Genomic DNA, 24,637 nt, shown 5'->3' on the forward strand with positions numbered 1-24,637 from the left:
TTATTTTTTAAAGCAAAAATTTCAATAAAATTTTGCATTGTACGTAAAAGTCTTTTAATTATGTACCAAACAACATTTTCTTAAAATTTTTTCTATACATAAATTTCAATAAATATTTTTACAGACAAAATTTTAACCCATTATGCCTCCTCCCTCAATTCCGTTGTCCGATTTTGATGAAATTTTATGTATTTATAATTAAGAGAATTTATATTGACGTAGCAATTTTTTTAAATATTTTGAATTTTAAAAATTGTTGAATAAAAAAAATGTATTTCCTTTGCCCCTACAACAAAAAAAAATTATTTATATATATAGAAACCATTTATTTTTTTAATATAGAAACCATCAAATGGAACAAGACATTGAAACGGAAACATTGAAAGAAATCTCACTGCTAAGAATTTTAAGAAATGTTTTGATTAATTTTTGGGATATAAAAAATTACCGACCCTCGACATGCCAATTTTCCCCCCAAAACAAGAAGGGAAATTTTGTTGTAACTGGTTTCTGTCGTACACTTTACGCCAATCCGAATTTCATTACGATACCTCTTTCCTGTCTCGAGCTAGAATTTTTCTAAGGAAGCTATATTCTTAGGTATTTGTCGTTGATTATGAGTTAATGCTATTTTTTAAAGACCGAATTGCAATGTAATTTTTTCTTTAAGCCAAAATCTTAATGGAATTTTCTTGCCAAAAATTATTTTTATTAAAAATTGTTCCGATAGACAATCAATTAACAAAAATTTTTCTATGACATAATTGTATATGAATTTTCTGTTAATTCTCCATTTATTTTAATTGATATTTTATCTGTAGAAAAAAAACATTTTTTCACGATTACTTTTTTGAGACATTACGAAAATAACAATGATAAAATATCAATTTTTTAAAATTTTACCATAAGGATTGACGGAATGTCTTCCTGAAGAAATCAGAAATTTTTCTTGCTTTAAAATCTATTATCTAAAAAAGTAATCGGTGAAAAATATCGCGAAAATCGAATATAGTACCAGCCTTTAGTCTGAAAAACTATTCTAAAGAATAATTAGTAACATTTCGATTTGTTTTTCTTTCGAGACGAACTCACTGAACGAAAATTTTGGCAATGGAAAACGAAAGCCGGAGAAAAGGAAAGCCACAACAACCATCAACCACTATGGGACGCGTTTTGTCGATTGGTCAGAATAGCTCATCGGCCATATTAGGAGTGGAGGCATCAAGGGCCATATGTTGGTAGGTCGTACTTATACCGAATATACCACGAAAACGTGTCTACGATGTAAGCACGATAATAACTCAAGTCTGGCACCTTTCATACTAGTCTGACACTTTCACGATAAAAAAGATATTCGTAAAGCAAACCACACTTTGAAGGCTTTTAAAGATTAGGATCGGCCTATTAATAGTATGTTGGCTATCAGTGCAAAATGTAGCTCTGACGTTATGACCAAATGCCTCCGCCGATGGGTCAGTTCTTGCTTCCAACACAACAGTTGCGACCACAATCTTCAAAAAAAGTGAGGGTTCTTTACCAATTTCACAGTAACAGAAGAATTTTGGTAATTTTCGATTTTGAAAAATTGCCCTCCCAATATAAAATCCTGGCTACGTCCCTGGCTGCCATATAGACCGATCTCTCTATTTAAGGTTTTTGATCCATAAAAGACTTATTTATTGTCTGATGTCGCCGAAATTTTGGACAGTGAGTTGTGCTAGGCCATTCGACATCCTTCTTTAATTTGGCCCAGATCCGTTAAGATTTGGACATCCGTGTTGTATATGGTTCAGATCGGTCTATATTTTGTTCTACAAAATTGAACATGCACTTGTACTTATTAGACCATTCAATATTCGTGCCGAATTTGGTCCAAATCGGACCATATCTCGATATAGCTGCTAAGGGGGCATAAATTATGCATTTTTCACCAGATTATGACGAAAGGTGTTTTACATATATTTGTTTCGTCTTTTTTGTTTTTGTTTTTCTGGTCCCTTGTTTTTTTAAGAACCGTTTTGGTTTTTGATATTTTTGGTGGCAATAATTCATAGTTGTGGGCCCTATTTCGTGTAATTTTTCATGATTATGGACCTCTTTTGGGTCTGTACCTCTTATGTGTAATTTTATTATTGTGTACCCCAATGGGCATACACCATGTGTTATTTAGCGATTGTTTCTGGAATGCAGCCGTGAACTCAGATGACATAGGAAGGCTCATGTTGGCCCCTTTTAGCCATAGCCTTTAGCCATTGCTATAGCCTACTCGTGGCATGAGTATCCTCACTGTCAATTAAAGTCATAGGTTCCCGGTGGAGTTGAACCACTTCCAATACTACCTACCGGACCACCGAGAAAACTGGAATTGAACCAACGCGGTAGATCGAACACAAATATAGAACAATTTGCATCTAGACCGCCGGGGCTGGATATCTATAAATGAGCCATCTTACCTCTTGACTTATAATCGCTCTTTATTCTTAGACATTCCTTATGTTTCACTTGTGGAAATTCTCTCTACTCTGTGTAATAACAGTGACATTTCTATCTTGAGATACAATTTCTTTTTTGTATAAACTTTTCTCTTTGCTTCAAATCTGGTTGTTACTTATAAACAATTCATCACCATTTATTCGCGAGGGGGCGAGCGAGTTTTGTTGTTTCTGGCATTTCTTGTTCATGAAGTAGAATAGACTTAATTTCGTCGTATGTGCGTTCCCTAAGTTTGCCATCCCTTGGTTCTAGCAGTTCTATTGAAAACGTGGGCGGGTTTTCGTTTCGTAACGGAATGTATGGTGTTATTATGCCTATCCACGGTTATAGCGACGCATTCCTTAGGAGTATATCCTCACAGAGACACCGATATATCTCGATTAATGTGGAATGTTACGTCTCTACCTGTCCGTTTGTCTCACTACGCTGCGCCGGCTTTTGGTATATATCTCTCTCCCAAATGATCGGATATAGTTTAACATAAGTAAAAGCGTGCTAAGTTCGGCCGGGACGAATCTTATATACCCTCCACTATGGATCGCATTTATCGAGTTCTTTTCCCGGCATCTCTTCTAAGGCAAAAAAGAATATAAGAAAAGATTTGCTATGCTATTAGAGCGATATCAAAATATGGTCCGGTTTGGACCAAAATTAAATTATATGTTGGAGAACTGTGTAAAATGTCAGCCAATTCGAATAAGAATTGCGCCCTTTGGGGGCTCAAGAAGTAAAATAGAGAGATCGATTTATATGTGAGCTGTATCGGGCTACAGATCGATTCAGACCATAATAAACACGTATGTTGATGGTCATGAGAGAATCCGTCGTACAAAATTTCAGGCAAATCGGATAATAATTGCGACCTCTAGAGGCTCAAGAAGTCAAGATCCCAGATCGGTTTATATGGCAGCTATATCGGGTTATGAACCATTTTGAACCTTATTTGACACATTTGTAGAAAGTAAGAATAAAATACATCTTGCAAAATATCAGCCAAATCGGATAGGAATTGCGCCCTCTGGAGGCTCTAGAAGTCAAGTCCCCAGATCTGTTTATATGACAGCTATATCAGGTTATGAACCGATTTGAACCATACTTGGCACAGTTGTTGGATATCATAACAAAATACTTCGTGCAAAAATTCATTCAAATCGGATAAGAATTGCGCCCTCTAGAGGCTCAAGAAGTCAAGAGACAAGATCGGTTTATATGACAGCTATATCAGGTTATGGACCGATTTGAATCGTACTTGGCACAGTTGTTGGATATCATAACTAAACACTTCGTGCAAAAATTCATTCCAATCGGATAGGAATTGCACACTCTAGAGGCTCAAGAAGTCAAGACCCAAGATCGGTTTGTATGGCAGCTATATCAAAACATGAACCGATATGGCCCATTTACAATACCAACCGACCTACACTAATAAGAAGTATTTGTGCAAAATTTCAAGCGGATAGCTTTACTCCTTCGAAAGTTAGCGTGCTTTCGACAGACAGATGGACCAACGGACGGACATAGCTAGATCGACGTAAAATGTCACGACGATCAAGAATATATATACTTTATGGGGTCTCAGACGAATATTTCGAGTAGTTACAAACAGAATGAAGAAATTAGTATACCCCCCATCCTATGGTGGAGGGTATAAAAGGATAGAATCGACAAAGATTATTTTACCACCACAGAACTTTATGGAACTGAAAAGCTTTCTCGGCATGACTTTTTATTATAGAACACTAGCTGACCCGGGCCCGCCCCGCTGCGCTTTCTTTTACTTTATATGGAACAAAAGTTTCCTTGGAATATTTATTTTCGACAATTAAAGAGCTTTTAGTGAAATACCATGCTACGAATATAGTATATCGCTCGACTAATTGTTTAACAATATAAGTGCCTTTGTCCGAATCCCATATGATCTTTATTGGTATACGAATTTTAGTTTGGATGTAAGGTGTACTTCATTCATGAAATACTTTATTTCAGCCCGCTACTCTCCAGATATCTTATTTAGGGGTATTTTCGGGGGTGAGGTGGTCACTCAGGCCCTTGGCCCTGAAAAAATATCAGTATCATGCTCTTCTTTCAAAAACCATTTATTTAAACCCCATATTGCCATTGGTTTAGGGGAGTTTACAGGATGAGGTGTCCCCTAAGCACATGGCCCAAAATAGGTTATCAAATTCGTTTTCTAATCTTAAATACCACATATTGGCACGGTCGAAAAATTTTTACCCTTTGGGGGTTGTTTTGGGGAAGGGGCGATGCCCTAAATTTGGATATCAAATTCGTAATCTGCTCCCAAATACCTTTATTTGAGCCCCATTTTGCAATGGTCACTACAAAATTGCTGCTTGTGGTGTATTTTGGGAAAGGGGTTGACCCCCAGAAAATTGGTCCCGAAAAAGGGTATCAATTCTTGCTCTACCCCCAATACCTTTTATTTAATCTCCACATCGACATGGTCGGTAAATATGCCCGATTTAGGGGTGTTTTGGGGATTGGGGTGGTCCCCCAAACAATAAGCCCGGAAAATATATCAGCAACGTGCTCTATTCTCATATATCTATATATCATTTATTTGAACCCCATTTTGTCATTGGCCTCAAAATTGGATATCAAATTCGTTTTCAAATCTCAATTAAACTCATTATTGCAAAAGTCAGCAAATATGTCCGGTTTGGGGTGTTGGCCCTAAAAACTATAAATATTTAGTTCCATTCTCTTTACGACCCAAATTGTCTTGGTGAGCAAATATGGCCTCTTTGGGGGTTGTTATGGTGGTGGGACGTCCCCTAGACAGTTGGTCCCTAATGTTGATATCAGATACGTGGCCTACTCCCAAATACCTTTAATTTGAGCCCCATATTTCCATAGTCGGCAAACATGAACGGCTTGGGGGGTGTTTTGGGGATGGGCGACCACTCAGTGAGTTGGCCTTGAAAATATATATCGGATTCGTGTTCTACTCTAAAAACCCTCTTATTTGAGCCTCATATTGCAAGAGTCAGAAAATACTTACTATTTGGGTGGTGTTGTATCAGATACGTTTTCTTATCCTAAATACCTTTCATTTGAGTTCCATATTGTCGTGATAGGACTAAATATATGTTTGGTAGGTTTTAGGGTGGGGCGGCCCCCCTAGGTACCCCATCCGAAATGTGGATACCAAAATTTGATTTTTTGGGTACTATATAAGAGCAAACAAAATTTCGCTTAAATCGCACCACCCATCTCCGAGATCTGGCGTTTCTGAAAATTAGGGTAAGGGGGAGGGTCTGCCCCCCCTTCAGATATCAAAAAATGTAGTACCCTACTTTCACCACGGGATCATTATGCACCATCTGTGAAAATTTGAAGAAAATCGGCTCAGTCGTTTCGGGGTCTATAAGGAACACACAAACAAACAAACAAACAAACAAACAAACAAACAAACAAACAAACAAACAAACAAACAAACAAACAAACAAACAAACAAACAAACAAACAAACAAACAAACAAACAAACAAACAAACAAACAAACAAACAAACAAACAAACAAACAAACAAACAAACAAACAAACAAACAAACAAACAAACAAACAAACAAACAAACAAACAAACAAACAAACAAACAAACAAACAAACAAACAAACAAACAAACAAACAAACAAACAAACAAACAAACAAACAAACAAACAAACAAACAAACAAACAAACAAACAAACAAACAAACAAACAAACAAACAAACAAACAAACAAACAAACAAACAAACAAACAAACAAACAAACAAACAAACAAACAAACAAACAAACAAACAAACAAACAAACAAACAAACAAACAAACAAACAAACAAACAAACAAACAAACAAACAAACAAACAAACAAACAAACAAACAAACAAACAAACAAACAAACAAACAAACAAACAAACAAACAAACAAACAAACAAACAAACAAACAAACAAACAAACAAACAAACAAACAAACAAACAAACAAACAAACAAACAAACAAACAAACAAACAAACAAACAAACAAACAAACAAACAAACAAACAAACAAACAAACAAACAAACAAACAAACAAAGAAACAAACTTGAATGAATTTTTTGAATGAATTTTTACGACGGATCCTCGCATGACCATCAACATACGTGTTCATTATGGTCTGAATCGGTCTACAGCCCGATACAGCTCCCATATAAATCGATCTCGCTATTTTAGTTTTTGAGCCTCGAAAGGGCGCAATTCTTATTCGAATTGGCTGACATTTTACACAGGTCTCCACCATATAATTTAATTGTGGTCCAAACCGGACCATATCTTGATATCGCTCTAATAGCAGAGCAAATCTTTTCTTATATCCTTTTTATACCCTTCACCATAAGATGGGGGGTATACTAATTTCGTCATTCTGATTGTAACTACTCGAAATATTCGTCTTAGACCCCATAAAGTATATATATTCTTGATCGTCGTGAAATTTTATGTCGATCTAGCCATGTCCGTCCGTCCGTCTGTCTGTCTGCCGAAAGCACGCTAACTTCCGAAGGAGTAAAGCTATCCGCTTGAAATTTTGCACAAATACTTCTTATATATATATAAATATATATATATATATATATATATATATATATATATATATATATATATATATATATATATATATATATATATATATATATATATATATATATATATATATATATATATATATATATATATATATATATATATATATATATATATATATATATATATATATATATATATATATATATATATATATATATATATATATATATATATATATATATATATATATATATAGGTCGGTTGGTATTGTAAATGGGACATATCGGTCCATGTTTTGATATAGCTGCCATATAAACCGATCTTGGGACTTGACTTCTTTTGCCTCTAGAGTGCGCAATTCTTATCCGATTGGGATGAAATTTTTAACTATGTGTTTTGTTATGATATCCAACAACTGTGCCGAGTATGGTTCAAATCGGTTTATAACCTGATATAGCTGCCATATAAACCGATCTTGGGTCTTGACTTCTTGAGCCTCTAGAGTGCGCAATTCTTATCCGATTGGAATGAAATTTTGCACGACGTGTTTCGTTATTATATCCAACAACTGTGCTAAGTATGGTTCAAATCGGTTCATAACCTGATATAGCTGCCATATAAACCGATCTTGGGTCTTGACTTCTTGAGCCTCTAGAGTGCGCAATTCTTATCCGATTGGAACGAAATTTTGCACGACGTGTTTTGTTATGATATCCAACAACTGTGTCAAGTATGGTTCAAATCGGTCCATAACCTGATATAGCTGTCATATAAACCGATCTTGGGTCTTGAATTCTTGAGCCTCTAGAAGGCGCAATTCTTATCCAATTTCAATGAATTTTAGCACGACGTGTTTTGTTATGATATCCAACAACGTTGCCAAATATGGTTCAAATCGGTCCATAACCTGATGTAGCTGCTATATAAACCGATCTGGGATCTTGACTTCTTGAGCCTCTAGAGGTCGCAATTATTATCCTATTTGCCTGAAATTTTGTACGATGGATTCTCTCATGACCATTAACATACGTGTTTATTATGGTCTGAATCGGTCTATAGCCCGATACAGCTCCCATATAAATCGATCTCTCTATTTTACTTCTTGAGCCCACAAAGAGCGCAATTCTTATTCGAATTGGCTGACATTTTACACAGGTCTCCAACATAAATATAATTGAATTGTGGTCCAAACCGGACCATATCTTAATATCGCTCTAACAGCAGGGTAAATCTTTTCTTATATCCTTTTTTTTTGTCTAAGAAAAGATGCCGGGAAAAGAACTCGACAAATGCGATCCATGGTCGAGGGTATATAAGATTCGGCCCGGCCGAACTTAGCACGCTTTTACTTGTTTTGCCTAAGAAGAGATGCCGGGAAAAGAACTCGACAAATGCGATCCATGATGGAGGGTATATAAGATTCGGCCCGGTCGAACTTATCACGCTTTTACTTGTTCAAATTGGCACATATTCCATCTGGAGTTATGACATACCCAAGCAATTCAATTTCCTTTTCGAGAAAGTCTTCTCCAAATTCACTTTCATATTAGCGTCCATTAGGGGAATGAACACTTTCTCGACGTTACGTAGATGCTCTTCTAAATCTTTTCCAAACACGATTATATCGTCAATGCACACATAGCAAATCTTCCCAAGGTACTGCTTCAGAACATTGTCTATCACCCTTTGAAAAAAAGCGGGTGCATTCTATAGGCAGGAATTCGTATTTCCCGTTCGGTATCTGGTGGAAACCGGATGTAAGATGTATCGTCGTGAAATATTTGGCCTGACCGAGGCTGCAAAGGGTTATTGTAATAAATTACAATATGGTACTGTTTTTATACCCTCCACCATAAGATGGGGGGTATACTAATTTCGTCATTCTGTTTGTAACTACTCGAAATATTCGTCTAAGGCCCCATAAAGTATATATATTCTAGATCGTCGTAACATTTTAAGTCGAATTAGCCATGTCCGTCCGTCCGTCCGTCTGTCTGTCGAAAGCACGCTAACTTCCGAAGGAGTAAAGCTAGCCGCTTGAAATTTTGCACAAATACTTCTTATTAGTGTAGGTCTTTTGGTATTGTTAATGGGCTATATCGGTCCATGTTTTGATATAGCTGCCGTATAAACCGATCTTGGGTCTTGACTTCTTGAGCCTCTACAGTGCGGAATTCTTATCCGATTGGAATGAAATTTTGCACGACGTGTTTTGTTATGATATTCAACAAATGTGTCGATTATGGTTCAAATCGCCCATCTTTTGATATAATCCGATCTTGGGTCTTGACTTCTTGAGCCTCTAGAGTGCGCGATTCTTATCCGATTGGAATGAAATTTTGCACGACGTGTTTTGTTATGATATCTAACAACTGTGACGAGTATGGTTCAAATCAGTCCATAACCTGATATAGCTGTCATATAAACCGATCTTCGGTCTTGACTTCTTGAGCCTCTAGAGGGCGCAATTCATATCCGATTGGAATGAATTTTTGCACGTAGTATTTTGTTATGATATCCAATAACTGTGCTAAGTATGGCTCAAATCGGTTCATAACCTGATATAGCTGTCATAGAAACAGATCTGGGGTCTTGACTTCTTGAGCTTCTACAGGACGCAATTCCTATCCGATTTGGCTGAAATTTTGCACGACGTATTTTATTCTTACTTTCAACAACTGTGTCAAGTGAGGTTCAAATCGGTTCATAACCTGATATAGCTGTTATATAAACCGATCTGGGATCTTGACTTCTTGAGCCTCTAGAGGTCGCAATTATTATCCGATTTGCCTGAAATTTTGTACGACGGATTCTCTCATGACCATCAACATACGTGTTTATTATGATCTGAATCGGTCTATAGCCCGATACAGCTCCCATATAAATGGATCTCTCTATTTAACTTCTTGTTTATCCTCATTTGGTTTCGGCTTCTTCGGGACAATCGAAATCGGGGAATTACACGGTCTTTTTGATGGACGAATTACTCCTCCCTCCAGCAATTCGTTCACCTGCATCTCCACCTCATCTCTCATAGAAGTTTGGTGAGGATAACTCTTACTATAAATAGGTTAGGGGTTGATGTCCTTATCTCCGCACGTATATTCGTGTTCACTTATTCGGTACAATTCGGTGGATCGTAGAGTTTTGAGTTTCTCCCCAATAGGGAGTCTATTTTATTATGAATGCGATAAGGTAAATTCTTTTCTATCGTAAACAAGTAAAAAGGCGTTAAGTTCGGCCGGGCCGAACTTTGGATACCCACCACCTCGGGTATATACCTTTCATCAAAATTCGGTGAAAATTTTATACCTTATGTCCCATATCAGTTATATCCAAATATGTTCCGATTTGGACCAAATACTAATAAGTACATTAGCTATATCTAAAAATAAACCGATCTGAACTACATACGACACGGATGTCGAGAAGCCTAACATAAGTCACTGTGCCAAATTTCAGTGAAATGCGCCTTTTATGGGGCCAAGACATTGAATCGAGATATCGGTCTACATGATAGCTATATCCAAAACGGGACCGATTTGGGCCAAGTTGCATAAAAATGTCGAAGAGCCTAACACAAAGCACTGTCCCAAATTTCAGCGAAATCGGACAATTAATGTCGCTTTTATGGGCCCAAAACCTTAAGTCGAGAGATCGGTCTATATGGCAGCTATATTCAAATCTGGACCGATCTGAGCAAAATTAAGGAAGGACGTCGATGAGCCTAACCAAACTCACTGTCTCAAATTTCAGCGACATCGGACAATAAATGCGTCTTTTATGGCCCCAAAACCTAAAACCTAGATATCGGTCTATATGGCAGCTATATCTAAATCTTGGCCGATCTGTGCGATATTGCAGAAGTATGTCAAGGGGCTTAACGTAACTCATTGTCCCAAATTTCGGCGTCATCGGACAATAAATGAGCATTTTATGGGCCCAAAACCATAAATCAAGAAATCAGTCTATATGACAGCTATATCCAAATCTGAACCGATCTGGACCAAATTGAAGAAAGATGTCCAAGGGCCTAACACAACTCACTGTCCCAAATTTCAGCAAAATCGGACAATAAATGTGCCTTTTATGGGACTAGCACCATAAATCGGAGGATCGGTCTATATGGCAGCTATATCCAAATCTAGACCGATCTGAGCCAAATTAACGATGAATGTCGATGGGCCTTACACAACTCACTGTTCCAAATTTTAGCGAAATCGGATAGAAAATGTGGCATTTATGGGCCTTAGACTCTAAATCGGAGGATCGGTCTATATGGGGGCTATATCAAGATATAGTCCGATATAGCCCATCTTCGAACATAACCTGCTTATGGACAAAAAAAGAATCTGTGCAAAATTGCAGCTCAATATCTCTATTTTTAAAGACTGTAGCGTGATTTCAACAGACAGACGGACAGACGGACGGACATGCCTAGATCGTCTTAGATTTTTACGCTGATCAAGAATATATATACTTTATAGGGTCGGAAATGGATATTTCGATGTGTTGCAAACGGAATGACAAAATGAATATACCCCTATCCTTCGGCGGTGGGTATAAAAATATGTGGGGTTCCCCCCATATAGTCCGATATAGTCCATCTTCGAACATAACCTGCTTATGGACAAAAAAAGAATAAAGAAGAAGTTTCAGCCCAATATCTCTTCAACAGACAGACGGACGGACATGTCTAGATCTTAGATTTTTAGGCTAATCAAGAATATATAAACTTTATAGGGTCGAAAATTGATATTTATATGTGTTGCAAATGGAATGACAAAATGAAATGATATACCCCCATCCTTCGGTGGTGGCTATAAAAACAATTGTTTTAGCGGACATTTTTGCTATTTTGAATAACAAATTTCGTTGAGTTGAGATGACCTGTCCGGGGCCTATAATCTGTTATCACAGATGTCAAGAAATCCTGGGACTTCGGTTCCGACCCAACCCGACAATAGTGAGGCAGCTGATTTACCACTGTTAATCAGAACCAAGTAAGAGCGTGCTAAGTTTTGCCGGGCCGAATCTTATATACCCTCCACCATAGATCGCATTTGTTGAGTTCTTTGCGCGGTATCTCTTTTTAGACAAACAAAGAAAAATGAATAGGAATTTTATGCTATTGGAGCTATATCTAGTTATAGTCTGATTTCGACCATTAATGAATTGAATGCTGAACATTGTAGAAGTCATTGTGTAATATTTCAGTTCATTCGGATAAGAATTGCGCCTTGTAGAGGCTCAAGAAGCAAAATCGGGAGATCGATTTATATGGGAGCTGTATCAAGCTATAGATCGATTCAGACCATATTGGACACGTATGTTGAAAGTCTTGAGAGAAGCCGTTGTACAAAATTCAGCCAAATCAGATGAGAATTGCGCCCTCTAGAGTCTCAAGAAGTCAAGATCCCAGATCGATTTAAACGGCAGTTATATCAGGTTAATTACCGATTTGCGCCATACTTAGTACGGTTATTAGAAGACATAACAAAACACCTCATGCAAAATTTCAGCCGAATCGGATGAGAATTGCGCCCTCCAGCGGCTCAAGAAGTCAGGGTCCAAGATAGGTTTATATGACAACTATACCAGGTTATGAATTGATTTGAATAGTACTTAAAGCTGGAAAAGTCAAGACCCCAGATCGGTTTGTATGGCAGCTATATCAAAACATGGAATGACGAAATCAGTATACCCCCATCCTATGGTCGAGGGTATGAAAAAGGATGATTAGAGTACTCGCAAGATATAATGCTTCGTGATTATGTAACTAAAAGGCTCTTTCCAATTTTTTGTGAGATATTTAGGATCGATTGCGCAAAATATCTTCCTATGTAGAATAAATTAATTTGGGAATTGCAGTAACGTAACGTCCAGTCTTCTCTGTAGTGGATTATAGCACCTTAACAAAGATGCTCCCCCATTACCTTCATTCTGACATCCACAAAAAATTTATTTTATTGATTTCCCATATATTCTTGTATGGCTTCGATTGGAATTTGGCAATAAGTTGTGCTTTCTTGTTTTTTTCTATTTTTAGCTTCATAATTGCTGCGGACTATTGGCAGGCACGTTTTCCAGGACGTTCTGTGGCATTGGATATGTCCATGACGTACATTGTGGTGGCATTTGGCACGGTACTATTGAATAATGTTTTCCTATCGTTGGCACCCTTTAGGGTGCGAGTTATGTTCGGCTACATAATGTCCTTTACGACGCTGGTCTTTGTGGCCGTGTGCGAGGTGGCCTGGCATATGTTTGCTGCCAGCACAGCGTATACGGTCAATTTGGCAGCTGTATCATTGGTGGCCATAGGCTGTACAGGTGGGTGTTACATAGTGATGGTGTGGGTGAAGGATTACAATCAGATTTGATGGAGTGGTTTTTTGTATTTTCTCTTCTTGTTTTTCAGTTCAACAATCAAGTTTCTATGGTTTTGCCAGCATGTTTCCTAAACGCTATACTCAGGCTGTTATGACGGGCGAGAGCTTGGCCGGTTTCCTAGTGTCTTCCAATCGTGTTGGTACCAAGCTGTTGATACAAAATGACCGTGTGTCAACGGTCATCTTTTTCTTTACATCGACGCTGTACATTTTGTTCAGTTATTTGTTGCATTTGGCCACCATCAATTCACCATTTGTTCGTTATCACATGAAGGCATGTGCCAAAATTGTTTTGCGACCCGATGAAGATCGTTTGGTAAGTATATGGAGTGTACTCTTTTGGGGGGATATGGAGATAAGGGTTGCCAGAGGGAAAAACAAATTTTTTCAATTTCATTGAATTTCTTTTTAGAGGAAACTCATCAAAGTATTACAGAAATTCATCAAAATGTAATTTTTATAGAAATTTTGCCGAAATTTGAGCTTTGAGTAGTGATAGGAATCTGGACTAGTTTAACAAGGCAAGACCCGAGATCGGTTTATATGGCAGCTATATCATATTATGCACCGATTTAAATTTGTTATTCAAAACAGCAAAAATGTTTGCTTAGACGGCAGTTTTTGTCTGCTGCAAATGGAAAAGCAGATATTACTGCTGATTCAGCAAAAATAGGACTGCTGCAAACATTTCGGTCAGCTAAATCAAGAAACAAAATCTGCTGTTTTAAGTACAACAAATAAAAGCTTGCTAAATTCAGCCGGGCCGAATTTTGGGAACCCACCACCATGGTGGTGGCATAATTTTTTCTACGTACCAAACTCCTGTCAAACCAGCAAAAGTTAAAGCTTCTAGGAACCGAACAAGGATGATCGATTATCTGAGATTTGTATAAGGTTATAAACTGATTTGGCTCAGTCATAACGCAACAATACGTACAAAATTTCAGCCAAATATTCCGCCTTGTAACGGCTCAAGAAGTCAAATCGGGAGATCGGTTTATATGGGAGCTATATAAGGTTATAGACCGATTTGGACTATACTTCGCACAGTTGTTGAAAGTCATAACAGAACATTACGTGCAAAATTTTAGCCAAATCGGACAAAAACTGCGGCTTCCTGGGGTTCAAGAAGTAAAATCGGGAGATCGGTTTATGTGGGAGCTTTATCTAAATCTGAACGGATATGACCCATTTGTAATCCTCGACGGTTTCGGGTTTGCCGAATTTTGGGTTACATGGATTAATTATAAAAGAGGATGTTATAACAACTCCACTACCATATCCATTGTGATATACGAATCGGCGCTGGTCTGGATCATAGTTGATGGAGGTCTCGAGAACTTTTATACAAGTCACAGGTTCAGCGAAATCGGACAACAAATCCATTTTTTATGGGGCTAAAATCCTAAATTGGAAGATCGGTCTATATCTAAATTAGTCTGATTTGGACCATGTGCTGCTCCGATGACGGGAAGCTTGATACAAGTCACTGTGTGAAATACCAGCGAAAAATAGGGAGTTTTATGGATTTAAGACCCTAACTCGCCAAATCTGTATGTATGACAGCTATATCTAAATATAGTCTGATTATGAACCACCATTTAAAATTTGAGCGAAATCGGGTAATAATTGCGGCTTTTATGGGCTTAAGACCCCGATTGACAGATCGGTCTATATGGCAGCTATATCTAAAAATACTCCAATCTGAACCATATTTGAGTCGAATATCGGGAAGCTTAAACAAACTCACTGTTTCCAATTTCAGCGAAATCGTATAGTAAATGCGCCTGTTACTGGCTTAAAGCCCTAATCCGGCATATCGGTCTATATGGCAGCTATAGGTAAATATGGTCCGATATGGACCATATTCGGTTTGAATATCGGGGTCTCCTGTACTTCTTGGTTTAAATTTCAGCGAAATCGAAAAAAACTGCGGCCTTTACGGGCTTAAGACCCTAAACCGCCAGATCTGTCTATATGGCAGCTATATCCAAATAAAGTCCGATTTGACCTATTCAAGAACTTTACCTGCGTATGGAAGAAATACGAGTCTGTGGAAAATTTCAGCTCAATATCTCAATTTTTAAATACTGTAGCGTGGTTTTAACTTACTAACACACGGACGGACAGACACACTGACATCGTTAAATCATCTTAGAATTTTACAATGATCAGAAAAATATATACTTTGTTGGGTCGGAAATTGATATTTCGATGTGTTGCAAACGTAATGACTGAATGATTATACTACCTATATTATGGTGGTGGGTATAATAGAACTATATAAGGCATTAAGTTCGGCCGGGCCGAACTTTGGATACCTACCACCTCGGGTACATACGTAAACCACTTTTAGTCAAAATCCGGTGAAAATGCAAACTTTATGCTCCATAGCAGCTATATCGAAATATGTTCCAATTTGGAGCAAATACTGAAAGGTACAAGTCATTGTTCAATTGTGTATAACAAAATTTTGATCTTTTTAGTAGCTATATATAAAAATTAACCGATCTGAACCATATGCGACGCGGATGTCGAAAAGCCTAACATAAGTCACTGTGTCAAATTTCAGTGAAATCGGATTATAAATGCGCCTTTTATGGGGCCAAGACTTTAAATCGAGATATCGGTCTATATGGCAGCTATATCCAAATCTAGACCGATCTGTGTTATATTGCAAAAGTATGTCGAGGGACTTAATTTAACTCACTGTCTCAAATTTCGACGACATCCGACAATAAATGCGCTTTTTATGGGCTCAAAGCCTTAAATCGAGAGGTCGCTCTATATGACAGATATATCCAAATTGGACCGATATGTGACATATTGCAAAGTATGTCGAGGGACTTAATTGAACTCACTGTCTCCATTTTTGGCCCAAAACCTAAAGCCGAGAGATCGGTCTATATGGCAGCTATATTCAAATCTGAACCGATCACGGCCAAATTGAAGAAAGACGTCGAAGGATCTAAGACAACTCACTGTCTTAAATTTCAGCGATATCGGACATTAAATGCGCCTTTTATGGCCCCAAAACCTAAAACCGAGAGATCGGTCTATATGGCAGCTATATCCAAATCTGAACCGATCTTGGCCAAATTGAAGAAGGATATCAAAGGGTCTAACACAACCCTTTGTCCCAAATTTCAGCAAAATGGGATAATAAATGTGGCTTTTATGGGCCTTAGACCCTAAATCGGAGGATCGGTCTATATGGCAGCTATATCCAAATCTGAACCGATCTGGGCCAAATTGACGAATGATGGCGATTGGTCAAGCACAACTCACTGTACCAAATTTCAAAAAAATCGGATAATAAATGTGGCTTTTATGGGACTAAGACCCTAAATCGGAGAATCGGTCTATATGGCAGCTATATCCAAATCTGCATGATCGTCTCGACGTTCTGAGTCGATCTAGCCATGTCCGTCCGTCAGTCGAAAACACGATAGCGGTCGAACGCGAAAAGTTTGGTATTTAGAGTAAAATTATGCCGTTCAACTAAATTTATTTTGCACAAATTTTTAGCGGAATCCATGGTGGTGGGTTCCCAAGATTCGGCACAGATATTTATATCGTTGGGGATTGCAAATGGGCCATATCGGTTCAGATTTAGATATAGCTCCCATATAAACCCATTTGACTTATTGAATCCCTGGAAGCCGCAATTTTTGTCCAATTTGGCTGTAGTGTTCTGTTATGATTTCCAACAACTGTGCCAAGTACGGCCCAAATCGGTCTTTAACCTGATATAGTTCTCATATAAACATTGACTACAACTTGCTATTGTGGGATATTGGATCTGTTGAGTGGCATCAGCTCTATACCATGTCCTCTGTTGACGAACAGGCAAACTTTTTTCAGCAAAATATAAATAATTTATTTGACAAATATGTCGCAATAAGGACAAAAACAATTCAGAGTAGTGGAAGCCCATGGTTCGATAATGGAGTAAAAGCACTAATTGAAAGAAGAAATTATCTATACTCCCGTTGGAAACGTTTTAGGATATTTGAATTTCATAATGCAAATGCGTAAGGAATCTACTAACTTCCACCATTAAAGCCAAAAAAATGCTTATTTTAGCAGGAAATTTCAGGAGGAATTAAACACAAAAGATACCTGGAGGCATATGAAGTCAATTGGAATAGGGGGCTATAATATAGCAGTTAATCATAATATGGATTTGGATGCAACTAATGAAAGTTTTTTAAATATATCTCTACCAAGGCCCAGTATTAACTTTTATGGGAATGTATTAAGTAATATTGACAATGACATTACTCCGAATCAGCTTTTTGATTGCGGACACTTTGAACCATATGACATCATTGATGCCGTCAAATCAATTAAATCTAATGCTGTAGGATCTGATCTGATCTAATAGATCATAAATTTTTAAAAATAATATTTCTCCATATTCTGCTTTACATTTGTTATTTCTTTAACAATATAACATTAAGGAGCTGGTATCCACAATCCTGGAAACAGACAGACCTATAGCCAACTTCCATATATTTCGAAGATATTTGAACACCTTTTTAACAAACAAATTTCGCAACATATTGCGGACAACTCACTTTTAACCAACCTCCAATCAGGATTCCGGCCGAAGCACAGTTGCACTACTGCACTTTTGAAAGTTGTTGAAGATATAAGAAGTAATATTGATCGTAACAAAATCACTTTTCTGGTTCTTTTAGATCATTCTAAGGCGTTTGACTCTGTTGACCCCAAAATTCTCTGTCTTAAACTTAAACATTTTTTTAAATTCTCCGAATATACAACAAATCTGATTCATTTTTATCTTTCTAATCGTAGCCAAACTGTATCAGTTGGAAATCGTAATTCTAGATGCCTTCCAGTTTCACGAGGTGTCCCACAAGGTTCGATATTAGGCCCTCTCCTTTTTTCTTTATACACCAATGACCTTCCCAAACAGTTGCAGTGTTGTAGTATATATATGTATGCCCATGATGTTCAACTGTATATAAGCACGTCAGTTGAGAAAATAAATGATACCATTGATCGTCTGATTAACGACCTTGACAATATTAATGCGTGGGCGAATGGCCTTCAATTGAATCCCCCGAAGTCAAAATGCATAGCCATTTCCAGAAATCGCACAATATTGCCGCTAAATATTAATATTGAAATTAATGGTTCTGCAATCGAAATGGTGACCTCAGCGAGTAATCTTGGCGTAGTTTTTGAAGATAAATTATCATGGGCGAATCATATTAACTCGGCAGTTGGCAAGACGTATGGTGTATTAAGGACCTTATATATGAGTCGCTCGTATACTCCCATAGACATCAGAATGCTCTTGGCAAAAACATATATCCTGCCAAAACTTTTATATTCTTGTGAAATTTTTTCAAATAGTGATGCAGTTCTTAAAAATTAATTACATGTTGCCTTTAATGATGTTTTTGGTTTGCGTTGGAGAGATCGGATATCAATGCCAAACAGTTATATGGTGTCAGTTTGGATGCATACCTTAAAATACGTTCGCTGATGGCACTGCACAAAATAATATACACAAATAAGCCGTCTTATTTGTCTGCTATACATCGTTATGCTAATTCTAGTAGAGGCAAATACAAATGATTCAAATACGACACCAATATCGCATATCGGAGCAACAGCTTTTTATCAGCGCAATACGCCTCTGGAATACTCTTCCCAATAATATCCAAACTTTAAGTAACGAAAAACAGTTTAAATCTTCAATTTTTAATTATTTTTAATCTTCTTATCATATTCAATCTTTTTCTAAACAATTTATGAACAATTATAATCAGTTTAACCATTTGTTGTATAAGTTAAACAAAAATTTGATTTATTTATTATTTACTTAATTTATTTATTTATTATTTACTTAATTTAACCCCTTTGTTGATACACATTGTTAAAATGCGAAAATGCATATGTATTTAAAATTTACTATATAGTTATTTTATACAATTTATAAACTTGATCTCTGAATTTTCATTGCTGCCTTCAATTTGTTAAAATTAAAATATATCACTTAATTTTTACTTTATAACTAAGTTGCAAATCAAAACTGTACGATTACCTTACCCATACCTTATATAAGACCTAGTCTTTTGTATGGGTATTATCACAATAAAAATAAATACAAATACAAATATAAACCGATCTCCCGATTTGACTTCTTGAGCCGTTACATGCCGCAATTTTTGTCCGATTATGCTAATATTTTGCATGTGGTGACTTCCAGTACCTGTGCCAAGTACGGTTGAAATAACCTGATATAGCTCCCATATAAACCGGTCTCTTGATCATCCTTGTTCGGTTCTTAGAAGCTTTAATTTTTGCTGGTTTGACAGAAGTTTGATATTTAGATAAAATTATGCCCTTCAACTAAATTTATTTTGCATAAATTTTTAGCGGAATCCATGGTGATGGGTTCCCAAGATTCGGCCCGGCCGAACTTAGCACACTTTTACGTGTTAAAAGTATTTACCTTTTGTTGGAGGGGCGTTGAGAAAAATTGCGACTAAAGACAAACATCAACTCACTTTATTGTATTTGTTTCTGACATATAGGCTGCAGTTGCCATAGGAGAGTAGTTGGGTTAAAAAGCAGGACTTTGTTATACTTTTGCGTGTTATTGTTTTGGTTTTTCTAATTTAAGCGCACAACACACTTTCCATGGTGAGTGTAGTGTTGATGTTCTCTCTTTTTCTCGATGTTCGAGTATTTGAGACTTTTAAGGACTCTTCAAGTGAACAATCGTAGGAGAAGGTTTATTGTAAATAAATAGAGATACATTATTTGAATGGGCCATGAGTTTAGCAAATATTGTAGAAAAAAGTTTAAAGGGTTTGTGGAACCTTGGAGACCTTGTAATGTCTTTTGGATAGGAAGTTGAATAAAGAGAATAAATAGGGAGGTGGACATTTAACCTTATAGATAAAGAGGTTTGATTGAAGCACACGCTTAAGGCAAACGGGAATTCGTAATTTTCAATCTCTTAGCTCAAATCATATACCCTATTTGTAAGCCCATCACCAAAGGATACGGTTATACATATTTTGTCATTCCGTTTGTAACATATCGAAACATCCATTTTCGACGATGCAAAGTAAATGTAAAGGGTGATTTTTTAGCTACTATTATTTTGGCAACACTGGTTTAAACAGCTCACGCACGTTTCGAGTTTTGTTTCACTGTCAAACATTATCAGTTTGGTCTATAATTTAACCATGAATCGTGTTACAAACAAACAACGCTTAATAATTATTGAATTTATTGTATTATCAAAATGGGTGCTATGTTTAGAAAGTTCATCGCGCTCTTCTTGTGTTCAGCGACAAAGCTCACAAGAGCTTTCTGCTTATTTACGTACCCACGTAAATAAGCAGAATTGTCCTTTTGGAGTGAAGATCAGCCAGAAGCATGGCAAGAGCTACCAATACATCGAGAAAATGTCACAGTTTGGTACGGTTTATGGGCTGGTGGCATCACTGGATTCGATTCGATGATGATATCCAATTTTTTTTTTCCCAAAATGCAAAAGCTTGACTTGCCATGTGGTTTCAACAAGGCGGCGCCTGTGAACACTTTATTTCGAGTTCCGGACCGGTCAATTGGCGGCTTAGATCGTGTGATTTAACGCCTTTAGACAATTTTATGTGGGGTTATGTGTGTAGAGTTGCATTTTTTCAACGCGACGCTCATAAACAAAGCTCAACGCGTTCAATCTGTTTCGGCTTCAAGGCCATTGAGCTATGGCCGACCTTATGTCTGTCTATGGTAATCACGCTACAGAATGTGGATAAACCTAACCTAAGTTACTGTGTCAAATTTCAGCGGAATCGGATTATAAAACGTGAGATCGGTCTATATGGCAGATATATCCAAATCTGAACCGATCTGGTCCAAATTAAAGAGGGATGTCGAAGAGCCCAACAAAACTCACTGTCCGAAATTTTGGCTAAATCGGACAACAAATGCGCCTTTTATGGGGCCAAGATTTTAAATCGAAATATCGGTCTATATGGCAGCTATATCCAAATACCGATTTGAGCCAGGTTGAAGAAAAATGTCGAAGAGCTCAACACAACTAACTGTCCCAAGATATAGTCCGATATTATAGTCTTCGAACTTAACCTGCTTATGGACAAAAAAGGAATTTTGTCAAAGTTTCAGCCCACTATCTTTATTTTTAAAGACTGTAGCGTGATTTCAACAGACCGACGGACGGCTAGATCGTCTTTCACACACAAACTCTGTATTTATGTTACTAGCTGTACCGGGCCCTCTCCGCTGCGCCTTCTTTTACTTTATATGGATCAAAATTTTCCTTGGAATATTTATTTTCGACAATTAAAGAGCTTCTGGTGAAATACCATGCTACGAAAATAGTATATCGCTTGACAAAAAGTTTAACAATTTAAATGCCTTTATTTGAATCCCATATGACCTTTATTGGTCTACGAATTAGGGTTTGGATGTAAGGTGTACTCCATTCTTAAAATATTTTATTTCAGCCCAATATTCTCATGATGTCTCATTAAGGGGTGTTTTCGGGGTGAGGTGGTCCCCCAGACACTTGGCTCTGAAAAATATCAGCATCGTGCTCTTCTCTCAAATACCATTTATTATACCCTCCACCATAAGATGGGGGGTATACTAATTTCGTCATTCTGTTTGTAACTACTCGAAATATTCGTCTGAGACCCCATAAAGTATATATATTTTTGATCGTCGCGACATTTTATGTCGATCTAGCCATGTCCGTCCGTCCGTCCATCTGTCTGTCGAAAGCACGCTAACTTCCAAAGGTCCATGGTCCATGTTTTGATATAGTTGCCATATAAACCGATCTTGGGTCTTGATTTCTTGAGCCTCTAGAGTGCGCAATTCTTATCCGATTGGAATGAAATTTTGCACGACATATTTTGTTATGATATCCAATAAATGTGCCATGTATGGTTGAAATCGGTCCATAACCTGATATAGCTGCCATATAAACCGATCTTGGGTCTTAACTTCTTGAGCCTCTAGAGTGCGCAATTCTTATCCGATTGGAATGAAATTTTGCACTATGTGTTTTGTTATGATAATCAACAACTGTGCCAAGTATGGTTCAAATCGGTTTAAAACCTGATATAGCTGCCATATAAACCGATCTTGGGTCTTGACTTCTTGAGCCTCTAGAGTGCGCAATTCCTGTCCGATTGGAATGAAATTTTGCACGACGTGTTTTGTTATTATATCCAACAACTGTGCCAAGTATGGTTCAAATCGGACCATAACCTGATATAGCTGTCATATAAACCGATCTTGGGTCTTGACTTCTTGAGCATCTAGAGTGTGCAATTCTTGTCCGATTGGAATGAAATTTTGCACGACGTGTTTTGTTATTATATCCAACAACTGTGCCAAGTATGGTTCAAATCGGACCATAACCGGATATAGCTGTCATATAAACCGATCTTGGGTCTTGACTTCTTGAGCATCTAGAGTGTGCAATTCTTGTCGGATTGGGATGCAATTTTGTACGACGGATTCTCTCATGACCATCAACATACGTGTTTATTATGGTCTGAATCGGTCTATAGCCCGATACAGCTCCCATATAAATCGATCTCTCTATTTTACTTCTTGAGCCCCCAAAGGGCGCAATTCTTATTCGAATTGGCTGACATTTTACACAGGTCTCCAACATGTAATAATATAATAATGGCAGAGCAAATCTTTTCTTATATCCTTTTTTGCCTAAGAAGAGATGCCGGGAGAAGAACTCGGCAAATGCGATCCATGGTGGAGGGTATATAAGATTCGGCCCGGCCGAACTTAGCACGCTTTAACATGTTTCTTATATCCTTTTTTGCCTAAGAGGAGATGCCGGGAAAAGAACTCGACAAATGCGATCCATGGTGGAGGGTATATAAGATTCGGCCCGGCCGAACTTAGCACGCTTTTACTTGTTTAAACCTCATATTGCCATTGGTTTAGGGGAGTTTACAGGATGAGGCGTCCCCCAAACACATGGCCCAAAATAGGTTATCAAATTCGTTTTCTAATCTCAAATACGTTTCATTTGAGCCACATATTGGCATGGTCGAAAACTGTTTACCCTTTGGGAGGTGTTTTGGGGAAGGGGTGATGCCTGAAATACATGGTCCTACATTTGGTTATCATATTCGTATTCTACTTCCATATACCTTTATTTAATTCCCATATTGCGATGGTCAATAAAAATTGCTCTTTGAGGGGTATTTTGGGAAAGGGGTAGACCCCCAGAAAATTGGTCCCGAAAGTGTGCATCAATTCTTGCTCTACCCCTTCAATTCCTTTCATTTAAGCCCCACATTGACATAGTCGGTAAATACGCCCGATTTGAGGTGTTTTGGGGAGTGGGGTGGTTCCCCAATCACAAAGCCTGAAATTATATCAGCAACGTGCTCTATTCCCATTAATTTCAACACAATATTGCCATTGGCCTCAAAATTGGATATCAAATTTGTTTTGTAATTTCAAATACCATTCACTTAAACCCCTTATTGAAAAATCCAGCAAATATGTCCTGTTTGGGGTATGGGCCCTAAAAACTATGAATATCGAACTCCAGTGTCTTGAAGAACCAAATTGTCTTGATGAGCAAATTCGTCCTACTTGGGGGTGGGACGTCCCCTGGACAGTTGGTCTAGAATGTTGATTTCCGATTTATGGTCTACTCCCAAATACGCTTCATTTCCATAGTCGGCTAACATGACCACTCAGTTTTTGTTTGTAGGTTACTGTAAGAGAGCACATAAAATTTCGCTTAAATCGCACCACCCATCTACGAGTTCTGGCGTTTCTGAAAATTAGGGTAAGGGGGATGTTCCGCTCCCCCTTCAGATATCAACAAATTTAATACCCTATTTTCACCACGGGATCATCATGCACCATCAGTGAAAATTTCAAGAAAATCGGTTCAGCCGCTCCTGAGTCTATAAGGAACACACACACAAACAAACACAAATTGATTTTTATACCCTCCACCATAAGATGGGGGGTATACTAATTTCGTCATTCTGTTTGTAAATACTCGAAATATTCGTCTGAGACCCCATAAAGTATATATATTCTTGATCGTCGCGACATTTTATGTCGATCTAGCCATGTCCGTCCGTCTGTCCGTCCGTCCGTCCGTCCGTCTGTCTGTCGAAAGCA

The 24,637-nt window shown here is 37.6% G+C and overlaps 1 protein-coding gene across 4 annotated transcripts in view; it reads left to right on the forward strand.

Moving 5' to 3' along the window:
• The window catches only part of LOC106094581 (equilibrative nucleoside transporter 4), a 65,249-nt gene that overhangs the window by 9,965 nt on the left and 30,647 nt on the right, over positions 1–24,637 (forward strand). For 3 of the 4 annotated variants that reach the window (XM_059360311.1, XM_059360312.1, XM_059360313.1), the window contains exons 3-4: positions 13,102–13,385; positions 13,474–13,760. In XM_059360311.1, coding sequence (XP_059216294.1) covers positions 13,102–13,385; positions 13,474–13,760 — 571 coding nt within the window. Of the gene's footprint in view, positions 1–1,033; positions 1,239–13,101; positions 13,386–13,473; positions 13,761–24,637 lie in introns of those variants that run through there. The other variant, XM_059360314.1, reaches the window with a different exon arrangement.

This window comes from Stomoxys calcitrans, chromosome 1 (assembly GCF_963082655.1).
Source record: "Stomoxys calcitrans chromosome 1, idStoCalc2.1, whole genome shotgun sequence".
NCBI lineage: Eukaryota > Metazoa > Arthropoda > Insecta > Diptera > Muscidae > Stomoxys > Stomoxys calcitrans.